Source organism: Elgaria multicarinata, chromosome 4 (assembly GCF_023053635.1).
Source record: "Elgaria multicarinata webbii isolate HBS135686 ecotype San Diego chromosome 4, rElgMul1.1.pri, whole genome shotgun sequence".
In the NCBI taxonomy this organism is placed as follows: Eukaryota; Metazoa; Chordata; class Lepidosauria; order Squamata; family Anguidae; genus Elgaria; species Elgaria multicarinata.
The window spans coordinates 18950227-18977872 of record NC_086174.1 but is presented as its reverse complement, the minus strand read 5'-3'; the positions used below and the strand labels follow the sequence as shown (position 1 = coordinate 18977872).

Sequence of the window (27646 nt, the reverse complement as noted above, 5' to 3'; positions counted from 1 at the left end):
TGACGATACACTCTCTGCGGCTATGCGTGGCCTCGTCAGCCGGCAGCTGTGGTGCTGACGTCCCCGCTTTTTGGGGGTGGGTGGGAGTGGTAACTACTAGCGAGAAGGAGCCAACCTGTCTCCACCAGCACGTGGGAAGGCGGGCTCCTTCGCTCGCAGGCGGGTAGGGGTGGGGGAACCGCCTCCGCCGTCTCCTCCTCCGGCCAGACGGGGCGGGGACGGACATTTCGCGCGCTGCTCGTCAAGCGCGAAGATAGGGAGGAAGGGGAGGCAGCTTTCTCGTCGCGTTAGAGGCGGCGGCTCAGTCTTCCGTCAGCCGCCATGTCCCGCCAGAGCAGCCTCCTCAACTTTTTCCCCAAATCTGCAGGGAAGGACGGTGGTGGCAGCAGCGGAGGCAGCAGAAGCCCCCCAAGCGACGCCGAGGGACCCCCGCGGGCCTCGAGTAGAGGCCATGGCAGCACCCGGGGCAGGACGCGGGCGCCGCCGACGGATTGGTAAGCTGCCATTTACGGCCAAACCGCCGGGAGGCAGGAGGAGGAGGAGGAGGAGGAAAAAGAAAAGATGAAGGCGAGGCCTTGCAGCCGACAGCCAGCGTCGGGCCTGCTCTGTGAGGGGGCTGGATGGTTTCAGGTTTTCTGTGTAGGCCGTAAGCGGCTTCGCGGGGGAGCGGAGGCCGGGTCCCAGCGCCCCGCGCGCTTTTACGGCGGAAGGGGGAGGGCAAGAAACACCGAAGACGGACGGGCGGATGGCGGGTCCCTGAGGCGAAGTGTTTGTGCGGCGGGGTGGAGGAAATGCGCAAGCGAGCGAGATTAGCGCGGCATAGGAAGACAATGGGTGCCGCGGGGAGGGGGCTAGAGGAAGATTTAGTGCGAGGAGGCCTCGTGTGTGCAGCCGCTCTACTCTCGGAGGAGGCCCCGCTCGAAGACGTGACCTGCTTTCCCTCCGTGTGGGGATCTCCTTAGTCGGTTAGGGGGTGGCGGGTTGTATTATTATTATTATTTATTTATATAGCACCATCAATGTACATGGTGCTGTACAGAGTAAAACAGAAAATCGCAAGACCCTGCCGCATAGGCTTGCAATCTAATAAAATCATAGTAAAGCAATAAGGAGGGGAAGAGAATGCAAACAGGCACTGGGTATCATGCACGGATGAGAATCCTACCAGGTCAGATGGTGCATCTTGCTTGGTAACCGTACAGAGGACCGGGCTGCAGGGCCGCAGCCCTAAGGCACGCTTACTCGGGAGTAAGCCCCGTTGAATTGGGCGAGATTTGTTTCTGAGCCCAGCTGCATAGATAGGATGCGGCTGGTGATCTTCCTACCAACCCTGTTGAATCCCTCCTTTTTCCTCCCCACCTCTTTCCTTTTGTGCTATGCCTTTCTAGATTGTAATCCTCCTCCTCCTAATAATTCTTCTTCTTCCTGGTATGTAAACCGCTCCGCGATCGTTTTCTGCTTAAGAGCGGGATAAAAACGCTTTCAATAAATGCATAGCTGCCATCTTTGTACGTTTACTTGAAGGTAAATACCATTGAGGGTTTTCCTGGTCAGTGAGCATAGAATTTCAGCCCTAAGGCTAAGAAGAAAGGAAGTTCTCTTTGAATACATTACAAGCTGCTAAGCACACACTTGCAAAGGATCAGGCTGCAGGTGTACTGACTAAAACCTAGTCCGAATGAACATTGATAGTGCAAACATAAGAAGCAATACCGGTAGTGTAGATTTTGAAATAAGCTGTACAGTTTACAGTAGTTCAATTTTGTTCAGCTGTTGTAAGCTGCTTTGCATAAATTGAGATATCATAGAATAGTAGAGTAGGAAGGGGCCTATAAGACCATCGAGTCCAAGCCCCTGGTCAATGCAGGAATCCACCTTAAAGCATCCCTGACAGATGGTTGTCCAGCTGCCTCTTGAATGCCTCTAGTGTGGGAGAGCCCACAACCTCCCTAGGTCATTGGTTCCATTGTCGTACTGCTCTAACAGTCAGGAAGTTTTTCCTGATGTCCAGCTGAAATCTGGCTTCCTATAACTTGAGCCCATTATTCTGTGTCTTGCACTCTGGGATGATTGAGAATAGATCCTGGTTCTCCTCTGTATGACAACCTTTCAAGTATTTGAAGGGTGCTTTCATGTCTCAGTCTTGTCTTATCATGGCTAAACATGCCCAGTTCTTTAAGTCTCTCTTCATAGGGCTTTGTTTCCAGACCCCTGATCATCCTCATTGCTCTCCTCTGAACACGCTCCAGCTTGTCTGCATCCTTCTTGAAGTGTGGTGCCAGAACTGGATGCAATACTCAAGATGAGGCCAAATAGAGGGGAACCAGTATCACACGTGATTTGGAAGCTATACTTCTACTAATGCAGCCCAAAATAGTGTTTGCTTTTTTTTGCAGCCACATCACACTGTTGGCTCATATTCAGCTTGTGATCTACAACAATTCCAAGACCCTTCTCGTTTGTAGTATTGCTGAGCCAAGTATCCCCCATCTTGTAACTGCATTTGGTTTCTTTTTCCTAGGTGTAGAACTTGGGATTTATCCCTATTAAATTTCATTCTGTTGTTTTCAGCCCAGTGCTCCAGCCTTTCAAGATCACTTTGAAGTTTGCTTTTGGGTATTAGCTATCCCACCCAATTTTGTGTCATCTGCAAATTTGATAAGCATTCCCTGCACCTCCTCATCAAAATCACTAATAAATTGATTGATTGAATAAAAAATAGTGTATAAGGAAAATGTGTCCTGATAGAATTGTATGCTATGGAAAAAGCATAGAGACTTAATGGTATGTATGGACAGGACAAAGATGGTGATTGGACAGTTAGGTTAATTTCAGTTTTTTGTGAGGTGATCTTGTTCACCATCTTTTGTCACTTATCTAGATCAATCACCAGAGAGTCACATCTAAGCACGAATATGTATAACTCCAAACTGTTCTAGCAATTACTGCCATATGGCAAAAGCTGTTTTGAAACTGTTCGCTGCTCTGAGTATTTGGGATGAAAGTGTTTAGTATGTTTATGCTCTATATCCAAAAAGAAGTCTGAAATCTACACAAAAAACAGGCTAGCCCTTCAATCTCTTAGGGCTCATCTACACCAAGCAGGATATTCCACTATGAAAGTAGTATATAAAAGGTCAGAGCCATAATACTGCTTTATAGCAGTATTGAAGTGCACTGGCAACTGCTGAGGCCCATTGACAGATACCATATACCGCTTTCATACAGCATTCATTGTGCTATAGCCTGCTTCGTGTAGATGTGTCATGGACCACAATAGTTGTCATTGCACTTAAGTACCACTATAAAGCAGTAGTGTAGATTCTGCAGTGCTCTTCAATACTGCTATAAAGCAATTGTGTGGCTCCTGCCTTTTATAAACCATTTTTATACCTCTCTTTCATAATGGAATATCCTGCTTGGTGTAGATGAACCCTTAGTCACTTTTAACTTTCAGAACCCTTTTTGCATAAGAATGAGAGCTGACACAAGAGTTTAGGTTTTACACAATATTCATGTAACATTTATTATTGGAAACACAGGGCTCATCTACACCAAGCAGGATATTCCACAATGGAAGCAGTATATAAGAGGTAGGAGCTATACTACTGCTTTGTAGCGGTATTGAAGTGCACTGACAACTGTTGGGGCCGATTGACACATACAATATACCGTTTTTATACCACTTTGATAGTGTTATATCCTGCTTCGTGTAGATGTACCATGGGCCCCAACAGTTGTCAGTGCACTTCAGTACTGCTATAAAGCAGTAGTGTAGTTCCTGCCTTTTATATACCACTTTCATACCACTTTTATAGTGGAATATCCTGCTTGGTGTAGATGAGCCCACAGTTATAAATTCCAAATCAAAGCAACCAGAAGCATTTAATCCCTATTGCATATCAAGCGCATACATACTTAAGAAATTACACAGAGTTAAGTTCAAGCTGTAGGCGATGGTTTGGGATGAAGTAGAAGTTGCAGGCCTGCAAAGGAGTCCCTTCTTTGATGTTGATGCAGTCTTTTCAGCTTCCCCCAGGTGTGACTGGCCTTTTATGAGGCTTTTGGTCCAAGAGTTCAGCCCTTCTTCAACCTTTGCTCTGGCCCTCCTCCTGGCTCTATCCATCTCTCCTAATGGTTATCAGTCTTCTCAGTCATGGTCAGACATCTGGCAGCCAGGTCATTTTGCCCTTGTCCTCCTGGATTGACCTGAATTTTGCTGAATCGAGGGCTTTTAAGGGACTTTTCCCTCTCATTGTCCCAATTCTGGAAACCATATTTCTTATGCCTCTGGCCTAGTTTCATAAGCATTTCGGTTAGCCTCATGCAAGCAATACAGAAAATACAAATCAGGCTTCTCATGTTAGGGCAGGCTGGCAGGTCTGTCCTGAAAGTTAACACTTACACCTCTGCCTATTCCTTTCCACTAGCAGTGGGCCCTGCTGCTTATACAAGCGAGATGTAGTACAAGACACTCAATTCTGGAAGGTCGCAGGTCAGCAGAGCTTCCTTAAGTGAACTCTGCCACCTGCCTCCTTCCAGAAATGATTGTTTCCACTCATTTCAGGTTGTCCTGGAAGAGCTAAATTCCTGTTGCACAGCTTGTGGGGGCTACTTGAATAATTAGCAACAGTCGGTGATAAATTGCAAGACTCATATATATATATTATATATTTTTTATTTATTACATTTATATACCATCCCATAGCCGAAGCTCTCTGGGCAGTTTACAAACCGCGAACATTAAAAAGTATACAAAATTTAAAACCATCAAAAACAGTATAAAAGCAACGGTATCCATTTAAAAACAACAGTAAACATGAGGAGTGGTATACTGTAAAAGGGTACTGTAATATCCTTCTATTTCCATGACATATATAATCCAGCATCTGTGCAATATGATATATGAGAAACTGTTAGCCAATTGCCACACAGCATCTTTGAGAAGGACATTTATCCCAATCATTGCAAAGAACAATCTTCTAAGAATGGGATGTGCTCTTAGGTTGTTGTTGTTTTTCAATTATACTTAAGGAGGCTCAACATGGGCTGGATTGCATGTGTATAGTTTGCTGATATCTTTTTACCAAGCTCCTCAATTGTTTTAAATTTGTATTTTTGCATTGCTGCTGTTTTTATCTGGTTGAGCTTTTATATTGTATTTTATATTATGGTTTTATACATGAATTGTCTTAATTTTGTAAACCGCCCAGAGAGCTTTGGCTATTGGGAGGTATAGAAATGCAATCAATCAATCAATAAATTAAGCTGCCATCTTCAGTCTTGGTGGATCTACTGCAGGTCCACAGTTAGCAGCATCTAGCTGATTATAGTCCTCTATTAAATCTGACAAAGATGAAAGGGCTTCAGAGAAACAGCTCTGCTCCATTACATCAATGTGTACTATATATATAGTACGTGATGGTAGTACATCTTTACTCAGAATGTAAACTAGAGGAGCTATTTGGTTTGGAGTACTTGCCTTCTTTCTTGCCTGGCATGGTCCAGGAGCAGCACACCACGCTGCTGCAGAAGAGGCAGTCATGAGTGCGGTTATTTCATTTGGAAGAAAGGCTTGCTCTGAGTCCTCCCATTTCTTTACTTTCTGTCTAGATATATCACAGCCTTCTACTTTCCCTTGTTTGGGAAATATGTATATTTCTACTTTCTATTGGCAGAATCTTAGGCAAGACTGATAAGCTACATCCTGTTTGTACTGATAAAATAATACAGCTGTTGAAACAAGAACAAGATTTTTCTTTCTCCCAAATGCTGCTTTTGCCTGAGTGGGAGGAGACCAAGGCCTTAGCTAAACCTAAGGTTTATCCCGGAATCATCCCGGGGTTGTCCCTGCCTGCTCCAGGGATCCCCTGTGTGTCGTTTACATGACCCCAGGATGATCCCAGGATAAACCTTAGGTCTAGCTAAGGCCCAAGTTGGGGAAATATTATGGGATGAATAACCTTGGTTCCATATTCTAGCCTTTGTTAAGGCTTGGGGAACTTTTCTTCAAGGAAAATCAATTACAGAATTTGGAACACATTTTACATGTTTTATACATTCTGATTGCATAGCTCTTAAGTCTCCGCCCTTCCCCCAGAACTTGGAATATTTTAAGAAGGCCAGTTCAGTAGGGTGCCAGGAAGAGGGCAGTATAAATATATAAGAAATATTAATTAATTAATCAGTATATGAGGAGGGAAAACAAATGTAAAAAAGGGTACCATAGTACTCGTTAATGGAGTATTTGTGGAGAGATTGGAATCTAGCTCACAGAAACCCTGGTCAAGGGTTCATTTTGTTTCTATTTCAGCCGTGAGGGCTAGTCTTGCTTGTATTGTTATTTTTATTATTGGATTTATACTTGCCTTTTTATTCAAGTACATGATGCAGATTACAAAAGTATTGTGGAAGCTAATCCAGTCTACTTCTATAGTTTTGGGTTCAGAACATACTCTGAGAGCTTTTATTGGCAAGTAGTACAGCTGTAAGAGATCCTATATATGTACAGAATTCTCCCACAAAAAAATACAGGGAGTTTGTTTTATAGAAGTTAGAACAAAATGGAATCATATTCATCACAGCACAGCATTCTTCATATCAAGCAGGAGCACAAGATAATTAGTTTTCTGGCTGAGCCAGGAACCATATTTCTTGCAGTAATCAGCAGCTTCCGGTTAGCTACACTTAAAGGTGCCTACTGAGGCTTTTACATCCTCTCAACACTCTTTTCAACTCACAAAGTCATGTCAAAAGAGACAAGGCCAGTGAATTCTAATTCCATATAAAACAAGATTAAAAAATGCTACCTAAATCACAGTGATTTATATAGCAAAAACTGCATAGGAGTTTAAAACAGCAGAATACCAATAAAATCAAAATTCTACAAAAGGTTGTTTAAATAAAATCACTGCCAAATTAATATATTATGGCTAGAGGTGTAGGCCCTTCTACAGATTACTACAAACCTTGCCCAGCAAGGGAAATATTGGTTCATGGTTTGCCACACATTCTATGAACCCAACACTCAAGAATATGTAATCAAAACTGATTGTATTTTTTTAAAAATAAAATTTATTTTTAATTTGCAAATATGACAATAAGGAAAACAAGACAAAAGTGGAAGCTTCTAATAGAGAAGCAGGTAAAAAAGAAAGGGGGGAGTAGGAACATAAATGCCTTAAAGCATTTCCATACATAAAAAAAAACATTTTTACAACTCTTAATAAAGTAAAAAAGAATAATAATTGTAATACAAATAATTATGATACAGATAATTATTGAAACAAAAACATTTCAAGTCTCTGATTCTCAGATCTATTATTCCAAAGCAGAACAAAACATGCCCACCTTTCCAGATACTCTGTGCCTCTTAAAATTCAGTGTAAAATGAGAAAGAACCTTAAAAAAGAGTATAAATTCAGTGTAAAATGAGAAAGAACTTTAAAAAAGAAAATAAAAACTTGGCACAAGTAACCACTTAGAGATATTGTTAATATTCAGCAGTTTATAAATCTTTTGAATAAATAAATAACAAAATCAGTGTGTGGTCTTACCTACTAACCGGATATATGGAGGGATAACTACAGTTCTGTGTGTCAGGAAATATAACTTAATGATATTTTTATAAAATTAACCATTACAGCCAAAAATTTTAGAGCAGGTAATCAAAACCTATTTCTATTTGGAACTCTCTGTAAGTTCAGTATTCAAGACTGACTATTATCACAGTCCTGAAGTTTCATCCCATTGGAGAGCCATGTCATCTGCCCAAGAAAACTCCCCTCAGCAATCACAACAGAAATGCATGTGCTGCAGTTATTTAGTGATGGGGGAACTCTGCACATACTCAGAGGCACTTTCCTTTAATGAAAAGGAAAAGTATAAATTGTTAATTATTTTTGAAAAATGTATCCTTACACTTCACAGTTGGAGGGGAGTTCTGAGGAATAGAGTAAATTTGTGGGGAGGGAGCAGGTGTCCCTAGTTTTTGTTTTAGAAAGTGAGAACCATTGTTCTCAGAGAATGATGTCCATAACCAATGTTGGCTGTCTTTCTTGCTTCTTATAAAATAAAATAAAGGTTTATTGCTACATGAGATGATTTGTTTTTTTCTTCTTGTAGTGACTGTGAATATTCGCCTGGTGACCTGGTTTGGGCCAAACTTGAAGGCTATCCTTGGTGGCCATGCCTCGTGTACAAGCACCCAACAGAAGGGATACTTTTCAGGGGGAGAGGAAGAGCCTCTCGCATCCATGTGCAGTTTTTCGATGATGACCCATCAAGGGGCTGGGTTAGCATTCGATACATACGACCATATGCAGGTAAGAGGTGCAATAACTGACTATCGAAGGCAGGTGTTCTTGTACCTTAGGCTACTGCTGCCACTTCAGCTCAGTAGGTGATAGGAGAAAACGGCTCTGTTTCTTTGTGTACAGTGTGTTGTGTTGTGCAGAGTCACCCATTATTTATTTAATCAATTTATAGACTGTTTGACTGTATCTAAAAAGACATCTCAAATTAGTTTACAGCATAAAAGTTTTAAATACAAAATGTCTATTGTTAAAATATTTTAAAACAGAAAATACCAAATGCCTCATTTAAAAAAAATAAAATTGGAGAACTAGCAATCAACAAACGGGGTAGCACAATCAGTTGGGGAAGGCATTTAACTGGTGTCTAAAACATGTCTATAGTTGGCACCTTCTACATACCAAGGGCATTCCACAAAGCGCGTGCCACCATGGAGAAGGCCCTTTTCCAGGTTGCCACCAGATATCAATGTTCAGGTTGCAGTACAACCAATAAGGCCTCCTCTGATGTGGACAAAATGTTACAGTGGTTTAAATCCAATGATTCGCAAGAGGACTTCCATTTGGTGTGCATACAGTGGATTACGCATTGTGTTAGATTCAAGTGGGGAAATTGACTCAAGAATACAGACAAAGGTTCAGATTAAAGTGCATTTTTTAATATCAAATGCCCCTGGCCAGCAGACCATGCTTAACAGCAATGATAGAGCAAGAGAAGATGAGTACAAGACGTTCTGGTTTGGCAAATAAGGATTGGGGAGGGTGCTAAGGAAATGGCAAGGCAGAACTTGGAAACCTTGTTTCAGTAGTCATGCAGGGGGTACAACATACAGATTTACAGCAATAGCAGGAGGTGAGGGGAGAAGTAGAGTCAGAGTGGGTATATTTACCTGTTTCTGAGGACAAGGATTTTTTTCTTTCTCTTACAGGTTCTACTGGCAGAGATACTCAGAGGGGAGGTATGTTTTACAGTTCAAAACCTGAGATTAAAAGAGCAATGGAATTGGCAGATGCTGCTTTGAGAAAAGAGAAAAGTGAGCGACTTGATCTGGCAGTGTGCGACAAAGCTTCAGAAAGTGAGGAGGAGGATGAAGAAGAGATGGAGGTGATTTTTTAAATGATTGCTTCTAAAAGCGATGAAAGAATAGGGAAAGGGTCTTTTCATGCGTTTTAGAACACAATTTTGTATAAATGGATGCTTGCCTTTCGTATGGAAGAAAGTGCTTCAGAAGTGGTAAATATCATTACCATAGTTACGAACCAACTTCCCTACAGATGAATGCTGATCATGTTGAGGAAAGCTTGGGAGAGAAATTCTTACACATATTTTGCCCTTTATGCTTATGTTTGTCACTTAGCTCAAAGCTGGGCAGCAGCAAGCAGCTGTAAGGGCATGTTTGGTTTGCTAGAATGGATTAAGGTGGCCTGTCATCTTGGAGGAGCAAACCTCATTTTAGGCCGTAGCTAGACCTAAGGTTTATCCCAGGATCATCACGGGTTCATCCCTGCCTGAGCGCTGGATGCCCTGTGTGGCACTTAGGCCATAGCTAGACCTAAGGTTTATACTGGGATCATCCCGGGTTCATCCCTGCCTGAGCACTGGATCCCCTGTGTGTCACCTAGATGAACATGTTTGACCCCTGGACGATCCAGGGATAAACCTTAGGTCTAGCTACAGCCTTAGTAGCAAGGCAATTGGCTGTCAAGCTGCTCAAAACATAGATGGTACTGTTTCCTAGAGAGACTGCTACATTAGCTGCACATGTGTTTCTGCATTTATTCAGAGGATCAGGCTGCTTGTGAATGCTGATAATATGCATGTTGAATTTATATATATATATAATTTTTTAAGATCTTGAGAATGATCTAAGCCTGTTTCCTGACAGAAATGACCTTTTCTTGAATAAAATGGAATATTGAAGTCCACTTATTCCAGTGGTTGACACAGTAGAACCTAGCTGCTGCTGTGCCATAATATCCCTAATCTGCCTGCCTGTTCACAGTTAACAAGCCCAGGCCTTGAGTCTTTCATTAAATCATAGAATAGCAGAGTTGGAAGGGGCCTACAAGGCCATCGAGTCCAACCCCCCCTGCTCTGTGCAGGAACCCACCCTAAAGCATCCCTGACAGATGGTTGTCCAGCTGCCTCTTGAATGACTCTAGTGTGGGAGAGTGTAACATTTGGAGTGGGAGCTAAGACAAATTTTGCCATCATCTTGCAAGTTGCTGTGTTAGCCTGTTTAATTATCTGCCTGTTTTTCAAACATCCACTTTATATAATTCTTCACTCTTCTTTTTCTTAGCAGGTGAGTGATGAGGGTGATGATTTTGACACGACAGCGGAAGTGAAGAAAAGTAGAAATAAAAGGACAGCTGGACAACAGAAACGTGATGGGAAAACCAAAAGGCGGAAGGTTGTCATAGATTCAGAAAGTGATAATGAGGGTTCAGACATGGAATTTAAGCCGGACCAAGTCAGCAGCGATGAAAATAGTGTTGGAGGAGGTGACAGTGAGGCATCTGAATCTGAGGGTGGCCCAGGAAAGAAAGCAAAACATCCCATTAAAGTTCTTCCTAAACACTCTCCTAAAGAAATGCCGGAAAAGGTATATAAACCTCTGCAGAACGATAATCTTCAAAACAATTTCCCTCAAACTCCCAACAGAGAAATGAATCTTTCTTCTGAGATCATGTATAAGTTAGCATCTTTTGCAGCTCCTGAACATTTTGATTATCGGGCAAGCATTAATGGAGGAGGAGGAGATGCCAACCCAACTGTGTGGGAACATGATAAAATTGATTGGCTCCAAGATGGTAAAAGGAGAGATGGTCGTAGGAGACGACAAAATGATCCAGATTATGACCCAGGTACTCTTTTTGTACCGGAGGACTATCTTAAAAACTGCTCCCCGGGAATGCGGAAGTGGTGGGAGCTGAAGAGTCAGAACTTTGACTGCGTGGTTTTCTATAAGGTTGGGAAGTTCTATGAGTTGTACCACATGGATGCTGTTGTTGGGGTTAACAAGCTTGGATTGGTATTCATGAAAGGCACTTGGGCTCACTCAGGTTTCCCAGAAATAGCCTTTGACAGATTCTCCAGTGTCCTAGTCCAGAAAGGTCATAAAGTTGTCCGTGTTGAGCAGATGGAGACTCCAGAGATGATGGAAGCCCGCTGTAAATCCTTGGTTCACCCAACAAAATTTGACAGAGTCGTGCGCCGAGAAGTATGCAGGATAATTTCAAAAGGGACACAAACCTATAGCATTCTGGATAGTGACTGTTTGGAAACCCATAACAGATACCTGCTTTGTGTGAAAGAGAAAGTTGATGATTCTGCTGGCCTCCATCGTACCTATGGGGTATGCTTTGTTGATACAACAGTGGGGAAGTTCTATCTGGGTCAATTCTTGGATGACCGTCATTGTTCAAGGTTTAGAACACTTTTGGCACATTATACTCCTGTGCAGATCCTTTTTGAGCGAGGGAACCCCTCTGCAGAAACACAAAAGATACTCAAAGCCTTGCTGTCCTCTACCATGCAAGAAAGTTTGTCCGCTGGCTCTCAGTTCTGGAATGCAACTAAAACACTGAAAACTCTCATTGAAGAAGGCTACTTCCAGGGCCAGGAAAATGCAAGTAATAGACTTATTCTGCCTCCTGTAATCAGATCCATGACTGCAGAAAGTGATTCATTGGGACTTACTCCTGGAGAAAATTGTGAGCTTGCTCTCTCTGCTCTTGGTAGTTGTGTCTTCTATCTTAAGAAATGTATTATTGACCAGGAACTTTTTTCAATGGCAAAATTTGAAGAATACATTCCTGTGGATGTTGATATTGCAAAAGGAATGAAGTCAAGTAGTATCTTTGCTAAAACAAGCCAGAGGATGGTGCTGGATGGGGTGACTCTGGCAAACCTGGAAATACTGCAGAATGGAACTACTGGCTCAGTAGAAGGCACTTTGCTAGAACAAATTGACACTTGTTGTACAGCCTTTGGAAGAAGACTCCTGAAACAATGGCTCTGTGCACCATTGTGTAATCCTTGCAGTATCAATGACCGCTTGGATGCAGTAGAAGATCTCCTAGCTGAAGCTGCCAAAATGTCTGAAATTCGTGACCTTCTTAGAAAACTCCCAGACCTTGAAAGACTTTTGAGTAAAATTCACAGTATTGGATCTTCACTTAAGAACAAGAACCACCCAGACAACAGAGCTTTTTTGTATGAGGAGGCCAGATATAGCAAGAAGAAGATCATAGACTTCTTGTCTGCATTAGAAGGATTTAAAGTTGTAGTTGAAGTTATCTCAATTTTGGAAGATATTGTTGATGATTTTACATCCAAAACACTAAAACAGATAGTGACAGTCAAATCTAAAAATCCAGCAGGCTGTTTCCCAGACTTGAAAGCAGAACTTGAAAGGTGGGATGCGGCCTTTGATCATAGCATTGCGCGGAAGACAGGTGTGGTTAATCCCAAAACTGGGTTTGACTCTGATTATGATAAAGCACTAGAGGATATAAGTGTTGTTGAGGAGCAACTTCGTCAGTATTTGGAAACACAACGCAAACAGCTTGGTGTCAGAGCCATGATGTATTGGGGAGCAGGCAAAAACCGTTACCAAATGGAGATTTCAGAGACTGCAGTGCCTCGGGACTTGCCTGACGAATATGTGTTGAAATCCAGTAGAAAGGGCTATAAGCGGTACTGGACCAAAGATATAGAGAAGATGCTGAATGATATTGTCAATGCTGAAGAGCGGAGGGATACAGCACAGAAAAGCTGTATGAAAAGGTTGTTCTACGACTTCGATAAGAACGGCAAAGACTGGCAAACGGCAGTAGAATGCATTGCAGTTCTAGGTATGCAGCCTTCTGACATAGCACATATGCTCAGTTTTCACTGTTAATTCATGATAGTGTCTCATTTACATGTTTAAATAGTTTATGTCAGGGCTGGGAGGTCAGTTGTGGCTCCAAAACTAATTTTATCTGGCCTGGCAACCCTTCCAGAATTTAATTAAAATGCAATTTTTAAAAATTGTCCATCACACTAGGGAAAATATGTTTTCTAAAGCTGTATTACATGTCTCTGGGTTTTGTAAGTAATGCCCAAGCTATCAATTCTAAACTTCCAGTGCTCTGTAACTGAAAATTCTTTTTTATAGAATTTTGTCCACTTGCAAAAGCATTAGGTTGTTCGAACATATTTCCCTCCCTTGCCTCAAAAGATTGGTACCTCAGAAATGGAGTGGTTGCACAGAGTCTCTAGTATAGTATATTGTTATAAAGAGATTAGAGGTAGGACTTGCGTACAGAGTGCCAATGCATATGTTGAGAATGTGGAAAGCAGAGAGAGAGAGGCCTGAATGTGGTGCAGAGAGAGGGGTTTCTCACTGCAAAGGCAGAATTGATAGTTGATCGTCTAAGCTGTGATCAACATGATGATATGTAATATTGCTCCAGGCATGTGGTCATGTAAAAACTTCTGTGAAGAAAGGTCCTGAACTCTGTGGGTGAATCTGGAAGTGGAAAGAGATCCTTGTTCTTTAAAATACGAGCAAGCACACAATTGGCTGTAGTGATTGTGTATTGTGTTCATGTGTTCAGGGAATTTTGTTTGTTTGTTTGGGAGCCAGATTCCCCCCTCCCCCCGGATCAATCTAGGAAGCTGGATTTTCTCAAAAGGGGAGACCACCCCGCCTCGAAGCAGCCATTCTAGTCTGCCATAGCAAAAATGACCCATGTTCCTGTGGTACTTGAAAGACTAGCACATGTATTGTGTCATACATATCCTGATGCAGAGCACACACTGTCAGAGAGAAGGAAGTCTATATTTTCTTACCCACTACTTCTCTCTCTTGCACTGCCTGAACTTAGAACAAAAGGGTTTCCCCCCTTCTTTTTGTACTAGAATTTCAACAAAAGAAAAGAAAGGAAGGAAGCACCAAACCATGCTGCTTAACCACAAAATGGTTAAGGGAATGCATGCATTCTATTAACCATTTTGTGGTTAAGCAGCATGGTTTAGCATGTTGTCTGAACCAGGCCAAAGAAGAGTATGGCTACATAAATTTAAATGTAGCATTTTCAATGTATACTTATCATCTGTATGTGTGTGTGTGTGTATGAGAAAATACAGGTTTCTAAGAACTATACATAAATGTCAACAAAAGTAGATCAAATATACAATGTTGAAAGCATTGTTAGGTCTTCAGTACATTGCATTATAGGAGGTGAGCGTTTATCCTTCCAATATTGTAATATCGCTGGTTTAGCTTTCAGTAGGGCGCAGCGAATCCATTTGTGCCGACCATGCGTTAACTTCCAGGAAACAGGTAAAAAAAATGAGCATGTACATCAATAAATATTAAGGAGTATTGCAGTACAAAATTTATCCATACAATGACGTCCCATCTGCTAAGAGACCACTTGATGTATCTTTCAAGGTGGGCTCTGTTCCACAAAATATACAACATGATACATTCAGTCGTCATTACGGGCCCTGTTTAAGCAAAAGTGCTAGTGTGCAACCAAAATTTGTATATAGACACTTCATTGACCTGTCTTCCAAAGATGCTGGTAGCTGTATGCTGAGCTATGTTTTGCTTGTCTTCAAAACTGAAAAAGTGCAACATGATTTTCCTTTTGAGGCCAATGTGAATTTGAATTTCTACTCGCTTTGTGTGGTCTTAATTTGACCAGAGTAATGGGCATGCAAACAATTATTTGAAATTAAACAATTTCCAGATTTCCATGTCATCTATGATTTTTAAATGCTTGTACAATTATTGAGTAACTGTAGTTGGAAGCAGCTATATACAGTACTGTGAAATCTTCAAATTGTTCTTCCTGCTTGGGGGGTAGAACAACAGTAAAAGTCTTGTAGTGTAAGTGCTTGAAGTAATTGGTAGTCTAGTCACCTGCCATAGGCTAGTGTTCACAAGAAGAAACATGGGAAGCAAGAAATCTAACTGAGATTTCGTTTTGATTTCATAGATGTCCTACTCTGCCTTGCACATTATAGTCAGGGATGCGATGGTCCATTGTGCCGACCTGTGCTCTTGCTGCCCGAGAACAACGCCGCACCTTTTCTTGAGCTGAAACGTTCACGCCACCCATGCATTACGAAAACGTTCTTCGGAGATGACTTCATCCCTAACGATATACTTATAGGTGTAGAGGATGAAGACGGAGACTCTGAGAATAAAGCTTGCTTAGTTCTAGTGACTGGCCCAAACATGGGAGGCAAGTCTACGCTCATGAGACAGGTGATTATATAGAGCAAGGCAGTTTGCCGCATGTTTTACAAGCTTAATAGACTTTCATTTCTTAACCATTTAATTTCTTAACCCAACAGATTGATTGCTGTGTTTGGGATTGGTCAGGACTTTCCACCCCAGATTGGTGCAAATGGGTGATGACCTGGGGATTCTTACCCAGTTTGCACGCAATGATAATCAATGGGTTTTTAGGGGCGCCTGTGTGTGTTGCCTCCCGCCTGCTTGCTGCTTCTGCTTTGCATCAAGTTCAGCAAACAACCCAGGAATGCCTCATTCTTGGATTTCTGGCTGGTACATCCCAAACCAGCACTGTGGATTGTTGAGGAAGAAACATCCCAGAGTTTTAACTCAGGGTTTATTGTAGGGTTAAAACACTGGGTTGTTTCTCCCTCAACAATCTACAGTGTTAGGACTTCACAGTGAACAACCTGGGAACAGGGTATTCTGGAGTTGTTTAGCAAAGTGGTAGTGGGTGAGCAGTCGGGAGGCACTGCACATGCTCATGGCCCCGACGAACTATGGGTTAATTAATCCACAGTTGGTCATTACGATTTGGATTGTGAAAGCAGGGTGGTCCTGCTTCAGGAAGTTGGGAGCTAGATGGTCTTCTGGACCCTTCAACTCCCTATATAAATACACATGTATTTCTTTTTTGCTAGAAAAATATAGGCACATCTTTAATAGTCCAATTGAAAATTGCTTTAACAAAGAAACATCCATTTAAAATCCACTTCCCTGTGTTTTTATGTACTTACTTACTCCTCAGCCAAAAAAGCCCCCCAAAGCAGATTACAAAGATTAATAATAAGACATCATCATGCAGAGGGTATTGTGCTGTAAACTGAAAACAGGCACAGACAAAGACAAGGTGCACCATGTCAAGGATGCCTTGTACACAGTTCTGCTTTCAAAAACTCAGATTGCCCAAGCAAATGAGTAAAGTTGTTTTCTACAGGGGCATTCTTTTTCTAGAATTTTGATATACCCTATTTCTTCGATTCTAAGACACACTTTTTTCCCCATATAAACATCTCTAAAAATGAGGTGCGTCTTAGAATCGCGGGTGTGTCTTAGAGGTTTTTTTTCTGTTGGTGGTACTGAAATTAATGTGTGTCTTACAATCCATGGCATCTTACAATTGAAGAAATACGGTATTGTTCTAGAGATGTAAAGTCTTTGGGAAAATTCGGGGGGGGGGAAACATCCGTCTGTCCTTTCCCCCCCACCCCCCGTCCCCCATTTTTTTCTGAAGCCTATTTTGTTTTCTGAAAGATTGGGGGAAAGTAAAGAAAAAATGGATTATGCAGTGATTTATTTTAGCAGGATGAATAAAATGTTTAAGGCAAGGTGTTCATATATTTACTTCTCCAAATGATTTCTAAAAACTATGTACAGTATCAGATTATTACAATTTCTGTGCACCAAGGACAAGCTAGGTTGCAAACTGAGGGCTCATCTACACCAAGCAGGATATTGCTCCCACCTTTTATATATCGCTTTCATAGTGGAATAGCCTGCTTGGTGTAGACGAGCCCTGAGACTACAACCCTCAAATGCAAGAGCAAGATACATTTCTGCCTCTAGGGGGCACTGACATTGGAGCAGAGACTGAAACTGACAGTGAGTACCTATAGCTCAGAAAATGAGTCTGATTAAATTTCATGTGTGTTCATTGAATCTTGATCCCTCTTTTTCTCAGTTCTTTTTAAGGGAATGGGTGCTTTATGTCTGCTTGACACTGTGGAAGACTAGTGGAGACATTTTTTTTTCTTCTCTGTTTTTTTGAAAATTGTTTTTTGCCTGCTCGTCATAAACTGGCAAAACCAAAGAGATTTCTTACAGTTCAGGTGTTCCTTACAGTTTAGGAGTTTCTAGCTCCATTTGTTACACACACACAAAAGTAAAAATTTAAAAAAATAAATTCAGTTTGTAATAATTGCTTGAATACAAATATAATTTTAATATACCAAATGTGATAATTTTATGCCAAACCAAATTGTACATAATTACATTTTATGTTCTTAAAGTAACAAAGTGACTTTCAATCTGTAAAAAGTGCTAATATTGCATTTTTTGTCAATTTTTCCAAACAATTTAATTTCCCCCCGAAAACAACAGGATTCCCGCCCCCAATGGCTTCAAAATTTCCAGAAATTTTACGTCTCTGATTTTTTCAACATCTTCTTGTAGAGAATTATTAAATTATAAGAGCACTGTGAGTGCAGCCAATGTGCTGCATAATAGTTAGAAGAAAATTTAAATGAAGTAGCAGAACAGCCCAAATGCTTATTGACTTTCTGCTTTTAAGACCAGGTGACCTAGTTTTGTGTGCCTTTTTCAATAAGGAGCTTAAGTCTTCCAGAATTTCATAGCTATTAACTGATTAACAACCATCTGTCAGGGATGCTTTAGGGTGGATTCCTGCATTGAGCAGGGGGTTGGACTCGATGGCCTTGTAGGCCCCTTCCAACTCTGCTATTCTATGATTTGCACAAGCTTGTGGCCCTGTGCATTTTTAAACTTCAGCTAATCCCTCTAGAGCAGTGGTTCTCAACCTGGGGCACTCCAGATGTGTTGGACTGCATCTCCCAGAATGCCCCAGCCAGCAGAGCTGGCTGGGGCATTCTGGGAGTTGTAGTCCAACACATCTGGAGCGCCCCAGGTTGAGAAAGGCTGCTCTAGAGTTTCTATGCAACTAAAGTAAGATGGAATAATTCAGTATTCGAGATAAAGGTTAGGATGGAGCGCCCCACTGTCTACACATCTTTTTAGAGATTTTATTGGGAGGGGGGAGGGCTTTCAATCCCAGCAGTAGCAAAAGCAAAGACTGTCTTTATCTGTGAAGGTATTCATGTGTACCGGCTAATCTAAATACAAAAAACTTGATTGGAGGAAGTGATGAACAGAAGTATTTCTTCCCTGTATTAGTGAGCTGTGGAGCAAACAAGTAAAGAGAGTTTTCTAATAGCTAGTGGCTTTGTTGCTTTGCAGGCTGGCCTCTTGGTAATAATGGCCCAGTTGGGATGCTTTGTACCTGCTGAAACTTGCAGGCTTACGCCTGCTGATCGGGTCTTCACCAGACTAGGGGCTTCAGATAGAATTATGTCAGGTGAGTTTTGTGTTTTTTTGTTTTTTTAAAAATTAATTCATAAGCAGAGCAGGTGGTGAGAGTGCCTTCACCAACCCAACATATAATGGTCTGATGTTTGGATTTTATTCTGCTTTGTTTTTTTGCCTCCAAACTTAATATGAACTTCAAATGTTCTCATTCCTGAACCTAGAAAGGGCTAATCAATTCCCGTTCTCCCCTCGTTTGTTAGAGAGTAGTGAAGCTTAAATACACATCCTTTTAGCACAGCCTTTCTCAACCTGGGGTGCTCCAGATGTGTTGGACTACAACTCCCAGAATGCCCCAGCCAGCTCTGCTGGCTGGGGCATTCTGGGAGATGCAGTCCAACACATCTGGAGCGCCCCAGGTTGAGAACCACTGTTTTAGCACCTCTCGGACACTTGAAAAATCCAGTGTTTTAATGTGCTGGTAATTTCCGTTTGGACATTTGGGGTGTTGAAGTACCATCTTTATAACAGTAACAAGAGAAGCAAGAAGTAGAACTACTTAAATGGCTGAACACTGCCTAAAAACAGACTTGGAATTGTTTTAGAAAAATAGAAAGTCATTCTAGGTTATGAAGACTGCAACCCTGTGCATGGTTACCCAGGACGAAGGCCAATTGAATTCAGTGGTGCTTGTTTTTGAGTAGACATATATAGGATTGTGCTATAAGTTACATATTTTAATGGCAGTGTTGGGCTAAATGTCTGTTCGTGTGATACAGTGGCTAGAATAATGAGTGTGGCTGCAGTGATAGTGACAGGTCCAACTGAGCTCTGAAACTTAATTGGTGTTCTGTGCTCCCGGAAGGAAGGTTGGGATGCAAACATAGCAACCAAAAACATTATGAACATTGAATTATACTGAGCATTGGAGCTCAGTAAAATGAACTTATGGGGAGGTTCTAGGCCTGTTTGACTTGCTGCATATGACACTTTTGCCACAAAGTGGAAGATCTTAAGAATGTCAGCATTTCAAAACAAATGTTTGTGTACATGCTTGATTCCAATAAAGGTTTTGAAAATAGCACATTTTCTTTCCTGGAGTTAGATTTCCATTTAATGTAACAGCTCAATTTACACATAGTTTGGGAATCATGAATGAGCTGTAGACCTGCACATAGTTTCCCTGCTGTACAGCACTTGGCCTCAACCCACCATCAGAAACCATCAAGTCAGCCTCCAGAAATGTTAGTATGTTGCAAGTTTGTGAGGATGAACAGTTATCACCATTATCTGTTTATCGTTTCTGATTTTGCAAAAATCCTAAGTGTCTTTGGAAGGATTGTTCTTATTCCCAAATGTTGACAACATGTGTTTTCCCTACTAGGGGAGAGTACATTCTTCGTTGAGCTGAGTGAGACTTCAAGTATATTACAGCATGCGACAGAGTATTCCCTTGTTCTTATGGATGAACTAGGTATGTACGCTGATCATGTAGAAAGAATTTTAAACATCAAGCTGTGATACTGCCAGCGACTGTTTAAATTATAAACTGGCCATGTTGGTTGCCAGTTGATGGTTGGCAGGCTGCAGCTGCCGGCATTCACTCCTGACTGAAATGGGATGTGGGCAAGAACTCAACGGTGTGGCATATGCACTAGTGCCTTACTTAAAATGGGGTCCCTCCACCACTGCGTGTGCAATGATCTCACCAGTACAGCACTTGCCTCACTTATGGATCCCTGGCATACTAGCAGTGCAGATGAAACAGCTGAGAGCCCAATTTAAATTAGATGCTGGATGCATGCAACACCGGATGAATAAGTTCTTCCTGCCCACATGTTTTTAAATGGGCCTATGTTTTCTAAGGGAGGTGTCGTGGCTTGGTGGCAGAACACATGCTTTGTATGCAGAAGGCCCTGGCTTTGATCCTTGGCAACTCCATGTAGGGTTAGGAAAGAATTGTGCCTGAAGCTCTGGAGAACTGCTGCCTGTCAGTGTTGACAATACTGAGCTAGAAGAACCAATGGTTTGACTCTATAAGGCAGCTTCCTATGTTCCAGGTATGAAGAAATAATATATGGAGGTGTGATCCCCCCACCCCCAAATCTGGTCCTGCTATTCCAAGACCATCAAATGATGTGCCTTAATTAATCATAAGAAAAGTCTTGCAGACCAAAGTATATGAATGGGATGGCCATCCCCTTTTCTTCCCTCAGCATCTGACATATAGTGGTACTCCTGCTTGCAAAGGTTCCACTTACTATCATAGAGGAGATAGACCAATCCATCTTTAGATGGACTGCCTTCACCAAAGCATCATCTGATATTTTGTGAGTTCCTGAACTTCTGAGAGGTGGAAGGCTGCGCCCTGAATATATTGTGGTTCCCCCACACCTTAAATGCCCTGCTTAGACAGGCTTGTCTGATGTTATCTTTGCATTGCTGGGCGTTGTCTTCTTACTATGCCAAGACTTTGAGATGGTGGTTTCTTTAAAAAAAAAGTTTGGTTGAGATTCTTAGTTCATTTATGCCATTGTGAATTTTTAGCTCTCACTTATGTACAAAGTTGGTTTATCTGTTACTGGCAACTAGATTATTATTATTATTATTATTATTATTATTATTATTATTATTTGTATGGTTTTGTTTGTTAGCCATCCTTGGATGGCTGAAGATATATTATTATTATTATTATTTATATAGCACCATCAATGTACAATGTACAATATACCGAAGATACAGGAGACAAATGTTTAATCCTTTTATAAAGTCACCTAACTTCGTGCAGTCAACCATGTGGAAGTGAATTCCATAAATTAATCTTATGTTGCATGAAGTATTTCCTTTTAGTTGCCTTGAGTCTATTGCAGATGAATTCAGGGTCACCTAATAAAAGTTGGAAGTAGAGAAGCTTTCCCTCTCCAAGCTGTAGTTCCTATAGTTAACCTCCACCCCGCCTCAGAAATAGAATTCTAACTCAAGAAGTTAGGCTGCAGTCCATCTACCATAATCTGGGTTACTACACTTTGCCACAAGCACTAATCAAGAATTAGAATTCTGTGCAGAGACAATAGCTCAAGAACATCATCTCATCCAAAGGTCAATTAACAAAGCATTTAACTTGCATATATTAAGCAAGGAATTAAGTATCTGTAAAATGGGTAACTTTTGTAGCCTGTGGGGCAAGGCTAAAATGACTGGCAAGGACAGTGAATGAATCATTGATAGAGAACTGTGTGAAAATGTATACAGAGCAGATCAGTCAAAAAGAGTGAGCCACAAGCTGCAGATCAGCTCCATATACATGCGCTTGATCAAGGAGTTAAGCATGCAGTTCCAGAGGGACGATTGTTAGGGCTTAGTAAATTCTCAAACATTGCATTGCATGGACATTTTAACTGAAGTAGGAAGATCCATGCAAATGAAGAAAGCTGAAAGTTAATGCTTGTAAAACTGATTCTTAGTGTTGGTTTCCTCGCTTTCTCTCGTGGCTTTACAAAAAGTAGCAAGTAGCAAACCTACCTGGGATCAGTGTTTCAAACTTTAGTCCAGAGTTTTAAAGCTCTAAGTGGAGAATCTAGAAGACTAGAGCAGTTGACTTCCCTGTGGCAAAGCCTTCACCGTTCAAGCCCTTAGAACCTGCATTTGCTTCTACCCAAAAGACAGGACTTCTGGGAAAGGGGAAGAGTTCAAGGAAAGCGGGCTGACAGGAAATGGAATTCCAGACTCTCAGACCTCTAGAACTGGCTGTAATTTTTTTAAAAAAAAGTACTCTTGAATTTTTTTCTAAGTAAAAAAACTAAGTAAAAGGTTAAATACTGAGACTCCAGATAACCAAGTAGACTACCCTGAATTTCACTCTTGAAAGGCCTTTAATGGATTGGATCAAATGCTGGTCATCTGCTAGCAGAATGATTTCCCCTCCCCAACACCCCAGATCTGCTTGAGGGCAGATTTTGGGGGAGAAGAAAACAGCAAAGTCATGTTGCGCCACAGGACATCAGCTCACACAGCTGTTGCATCCAGCCCATGCTTCTAAGCAATTTTCTCATAAGTTGCCCATTTTTGGTTTCAACTAAAATTTATTTTACAATTAGGATTTTCCTAGCTGCAAGGAGAGTCTTTCTTGTAGACTTTAGAACTTAAATTTACCATTGTTCTACACTAATAACTTCCTACTTTCTCCACAAGGAAAATGTTAATACATTAGGCATAATAGGAACATGATGGGTTGGATCCAGACCTAGGCATACTTCGTATAGACCCATTAAATTCAGTGTTAAATTAGTCATTTCCAACTTAGCTCCCATTGATTTCAGTGTGGCTGCTTTAAGTATGTCTGGGACTAGACCCAAACCAATATATTTAGAATTAGTTTGAAAGTCCTGCCTTCAGACATGCACACCCTCAAATTCAATTCTAACATGGAAGTAAGACTGAACTAAGGCTGCGGTTCATACAGATCAAGGAACAGGAGTCATGGGGCCCTTTGTTCTGGCAGGGGCCCTGGATTGTTGAAAGATGTATGTTCTTTCAATTTTCCTTCCCTGTTTAATTAACGGAGACCAGTCTGTAGAGTCCCAAGGTTTGGTGCATGTTTGTGTGAAATCCATTGTCTCTCCTGAGCTTTTTGGTCACACTGCTTTTTAGGTGTAACATGTTAGTTGTTTTCATGCCTATAAAATTGAAGACCTTGCATAATCTACCCAATTCTCTCTCAATTTTTCAGGTAGAGGCACAGCTACATTTGATGGAACTGCTATTGCTAGTGCAGTTGTCAAAGAACTTTCAGAGAGTATTAAATGTCGCACTATGTTTTCAACACATTACCATTCTTTGGTAGAAGATTTTTCTCATAGCCCCTCTGTGCAGTTGGGGCACATGGTATGTAATGCTTTTTTCTTGTCCTTCAGTGTGGTATTCCTCAATGTTTACAGTTTCAAATGTTTTGCCTGACCTGTAAAGAGTTTAAATGCTGGAGTGCCCGTTCTGTTAAATGAAACAAGAACCCCTTCTCCCCGGGGTGAATTGATTTAAATCGAGGCGACTTAATTCAAGAAAAAAGAATGATTTAAATCAAATTTCCCCTTTATTTTTTATTTCCTAAACAATGGCGCATATCTGAGCACTAAAGCAAATTAACTTTACAACTAGAGTATTTACATTGTTACAACCAAATCTTGAATCTGTCACACTATACATTTTGCCTGCTTTCCTTTACCTAGATATTTTAATTCCCACATATGGAATTTTGTATGACCAGAGACCACAACACTTGCATTTTACAAGAATCTTCTGTTCTGCATTGGCCCAGCCCCACCCTCACAAAAACAAAGTAGCAAACAAAAATGTAACATCCATGATTTATAGGTAGAAGTGTGATTTGATAGATACTGGACAGATTGGAGTAATGTGCTTCTTCAGGTGAAAAAGAAATGCCTGTATTAGAGTATACATATTTGTATTTCAGAAATGATCAAATTGCTGATTTTTAAAAAAACAAAAACTAATTCACTGCAATGTGTCTAGCACCGATTCATTTTCAAGATTAACTGTAGAGCTAACATGGTTATATCCAGATTATTTATTAAACCTATTAAGAGAAATACTATTTACAATCTTTTAAAAATGAGTTTAAAACAAACGGTTTAATCTACCCTTCTTCACCACTTCTATTTTATTACTTTGATGATGGTCAGTGAAGATTTGTTGTAGTTGCTAAGAGGCCAAATTGACAAGTGAGTCACTTTACTTTGATGTAGACACTTAAGAGAAAGACTGCATGGACTGGTAAAGTAACTGAACCCAGGGGGTGTAGGGTCCTGTGAAGTATTTGATTTCTTGTTCTTTTCAGGCTTGTATGGTGGAAAATGAAAGTGAGGATCCTAGCCAAGAAACCATCACGTTCCTCTACAAATTCATTCAAGGGGCTTGCCCTAAAAGCTACGGCTTTAATGCCGCAAGGCTTGCTAACATTCCAGAAGAAGTTATTCAGAAAGGTCACAAAAAGGCAAGAGAGTTTGAGACAACTACTCTCTCACTGAAAGTGTTTAGGTAAGTTGCTTGCCTTTTCAGTTACTGTAGCTTTCCTTGGAGAAGGGTGCTAGATCTTCCTCAAATCACTTACATCCCGCAGGAGGTAGGTTTAAAAAAAACAGTTTATTGTGCAGCTGAAGTGTGGTGTCACAGCTAAGTTGGCACTAGTAAGATAGGTGGAACAGGGGACAATGTTTGGGTAAAAACATTAAGCTTCTGTTGTATTTTACCATTGCTAAATGATGTAAGGATAGGGCAGTAAGAAATAGTTCTATTGTTAATGACATTTCTTCCCCTTTGCTTTTAATATGTTTGTTACTTGAACAAATGCATGTTTGTTTTCCCAGGAACCTTTGCCGGATAGCTGAAGGAGCACCAGCAGTCAGAGATGATCTCAACAAACTAACTATGCTTCTTGGTTGAGACCCTGTATAGTTTTTACAGCAGTTTTCAAAGGCAGTATGCAAACAACACAATGATCTAATAAACTTTATTTTTTAAAAATGACCATTTTCCATTGTCTTTCCTAGGAAATTAAACCCTTTTAATTCTTAGCTACCCTCTACATAATGGTTATTGAATACTCCACAATATATTAAGTCTAGATGTTATGGTACATGCATACACTTTCAGGCTGTTGATTACCCACTGTCACCAATACACATAAATGGAAAAAAGCTATGAAACTGTATAGGGCTGTCTATATACTTTGTCTCATCTTAATTAGAGCAGGAATTTGCAATTTTCAGCAGTTCATAAGAGTAATGTCCAAACTGTTCAATAAAACTGTGAACAGAGTAAAATACAGGATTGTTTGGAGGAGACTCCTACAGTGTACTTTAAAACATAGTACTTCCAAACTGTCACCTGTGTACTTTGTTTTATAGTGCATTATCTCCCAAGAAGTCTCATTAAAACATTGTTTCTTAAGGTGATGTAAAGATCATGAGGGCAGGGAGGGGAAGGGGGAGATTCTAACTGCAAAGGATACCAGAAAAATTGCTGGATATAATTTAAGATTAGTGTTCTCTTTCATAGAAAGAACGTACATACTGGGACATGAGTACAGTTACAGCAAGTCTAGGTGTGCTAACAAAACAGGACACATTCAAGTACAATAAGATTTGCTTGAAATTAAAAACTACATGAGATTAAAGCGTTAAAATCATCTCAATCTGAATAAATGTTTTAAAAAAAATCAAAATAAATGCAGAAGTGCTAGCTCACATTTTTACCATATTACAAAAAGCAATTGGTACCCATGTCCATAAAGGCAGCAACAAAGACTGCTGCTCGTCTACAGAATAGTACTACTGCAAATGGGACTGCGTTTCAATGCTACTTGTAGAAACACCAGCCTTTTGGAAGTTGGTATCTGTACAAAGATGCAGCTTATTTTCTTCACATCTGTCCCTTAGTCTTTGTTTACACAGTAATGCTGAAACGCCCAGTTCTGTTATCCTGAGTCAACATATTGCCACTTTCTTTTTGGTAGGTTGAGCTCCATAGTGTCACCACTTTACACATCCATTTTAAAGTCTCTCTCTCTCTCTCTCTGCAGAAATGGGCAAGTATAACTTCCTCAAAAACAAAATTAACAGTTACGATAGAATGGCAGGACTGCTTCTCAAAGTAATTCAGTTGTGCTGCAGTGTATTAGATTCTATAGGAGGAGCAGAGTCATATAGTGTATCTGTATCATGTGTCGGTTCTCCAGCTAGTGTACAGGGATTGGACAGCGTTCCAGCACCACAGTCACAGAAAAACCTGGAAGAGAGAAATCTGTGAAATATTTACTGAAAATATTGTACTTAAGCTTTCAACCCAAAGTTGTTCATCATACCTATCATGTCTAATAAATTCCACGTCGTGTCCTTGATGGCACTTCTTAATACAGTTTACGCATATAGCATTGCGGTCTGTGGTGTTACAAGTGTGACATCTGGAATACAATAATAAACAAGTTAAGACATCCGTTTTCTCAACATATGAAATGTTAAACTGCAAAAAAAAGTATATACAATGCTCAATCACCTTACCTATAGAAATCATGCATGGGGTAACTGGTGTAACTTGATATTTTATATAGACACTGGCCTCTACTAACAGCTTTTTCTATGGCATCTTGATTGTTCATTATTTTGTTATCTGCAATAAAATGATAGATTTCACAGTATTAGTTTACTGTACTATCCTAATGATCTGACTAAGGTTATAAAACCTTGCCAGGATTTTGGTCTATAGATGTAGCAAGGCCAACCAAACTCAAAATCATTTCTATACAAAAGACAAGAAATGCAGCAAACTGGCTGAAACTAAGCATGTCTGGGCCTGGCCAGAACGGTGCGATGTAAAATGATGGGTTTTCTGAAAAATTTTGAATCTGAAAATTATTTTTTCAGACACCTTACATTTCAAGTAGTTTTCTCAACAGCAAAAGTAGTTAAACTGATCTATAGATAGATAGATGGGCAAGGAAGCTTACTTTTAGAAATGCAACTATACCTTCAGTAGTTATCAAATAATGTCTGAGGCTGCAATCCTATTCTCATTTACTTGATAGTAAATCGCATTGAAGTCAGTGTGGCTTACATCCAAGTAGGCATGCATAGGATTGCACTGCAAGTTTCCCTTGTGTGAGCACACCCAACACACACATGCACCAGCTATCAAGTGTTTTTTTCCCAATCAGCACAGGAAGAGCTATGCAGACTCACCCTCTCTGTACTGCAGTGGGCAGTAACTAAGTTGGCCATTTACCTTCTCAAACAAACAATAGAGGAGTAGGCCAATTCCTTGGGGGGGGGGTTGCTCTTTCATTCCCAGACTCACCTAGAACACTTTCTCAAATTGTTCTCAAATGACGCCTCCTTCCTTACTGGAACAATTTGAAGATACCACCCTTCCAATTGCCTCTGAAGAATGCAGAAGCAATGTCTCCCCACCCACCCCCCGCAGTTC

General features: G+C 40.8%; 2 protein-coding genes across 3 annotated transcripts in view; one reads left to right on the top strand and one right to left on the bottom strand.

The window, feature by feature from the left end:
- The first annotated feature begins 302 nt into the window (after positions 1 to 302).
- MSH6 (mutS homolog 6) lies at positions 303 to 25192 on the top strand. Of its 2 annotated transcripts, none has more exons than XM_063123867.1 (10): positions 303 to 494; positions 8125 to 8324; positions 9242 to 9417; positions 10619 to 13172; positions 15309 to 15580; positions 18584 to 18701; positions 20034 to 20123; positions 23379 to 23533; positions 24504 to 24703; positions 25033 to 25192. In XM_063123867.1, the coding sequence occupies exons 1-10, from the start codon at positions 322 to 324 to the stop codon at positions 25106 to 25108; spliced, it is 4014 nt and encodes a 1337-aa protein (XP_062979937.1). In that variant the 5' UTR covers positions 303 to 321; the 3' UTR covers positions 25109 to 25192. The 2 variants fall into 2 exon arrangements, with proteins under 2 accessions (XP_062979937.1, XP_062979936.1); XM_063123866.1 differs by having other exon boundaries at positions 10616 to 13172.
- FBXO11 (F-box protein 11) overlaps positions 25011 to 27646 on the bottom strand; it is an 80944-nt gene continuing 78308 nt past the window's right edge. Inside the window, exons 21-23 of the mRNA XM_063123868.1 lie at positions 26725 to 26833; positions 26529 to 26627; positions 25011 to 26452 (exon numbers count right to left, since the gene is read on the bottom strand). Coding sequence (XP_062979938.1) covers positions 26323 to 26452; positions 26529 to 26627; positions 26725 to 26833 — 338 coding nt within the window. The 3' untranslated portion in view covers positions 25011 to 26322. The remainder of the gene's footprint in view (positions 26453 to 26528; positions 26628 to 26724; positions 26834 to 27646) is intronic.

Bases quoted from the DNA above. Each gene is read 5' to 3' on its own strand.
- MSH6 (XM_063123866.1), top strand. From the start codon at position 322: ATGTCCCGCCAGAGCAGCCTCCTCAACTTTTTCCCCAAATCTGCAGGG. The intron at 8,325-9,241 runs GTAAGAGGTGCA...TTTCTCTTACAG, and splicing joins ATACATACGACCATATGCAG to GTTCTACTGGCAGAGATACT. The intron at 13,173-15,308 runs GTATGCAGCCTT...TTGATTTCATAG, and splicing joins AGAATGCATTGCAGTTCTAG to ATGTCCTACTCTGCCTTGCA.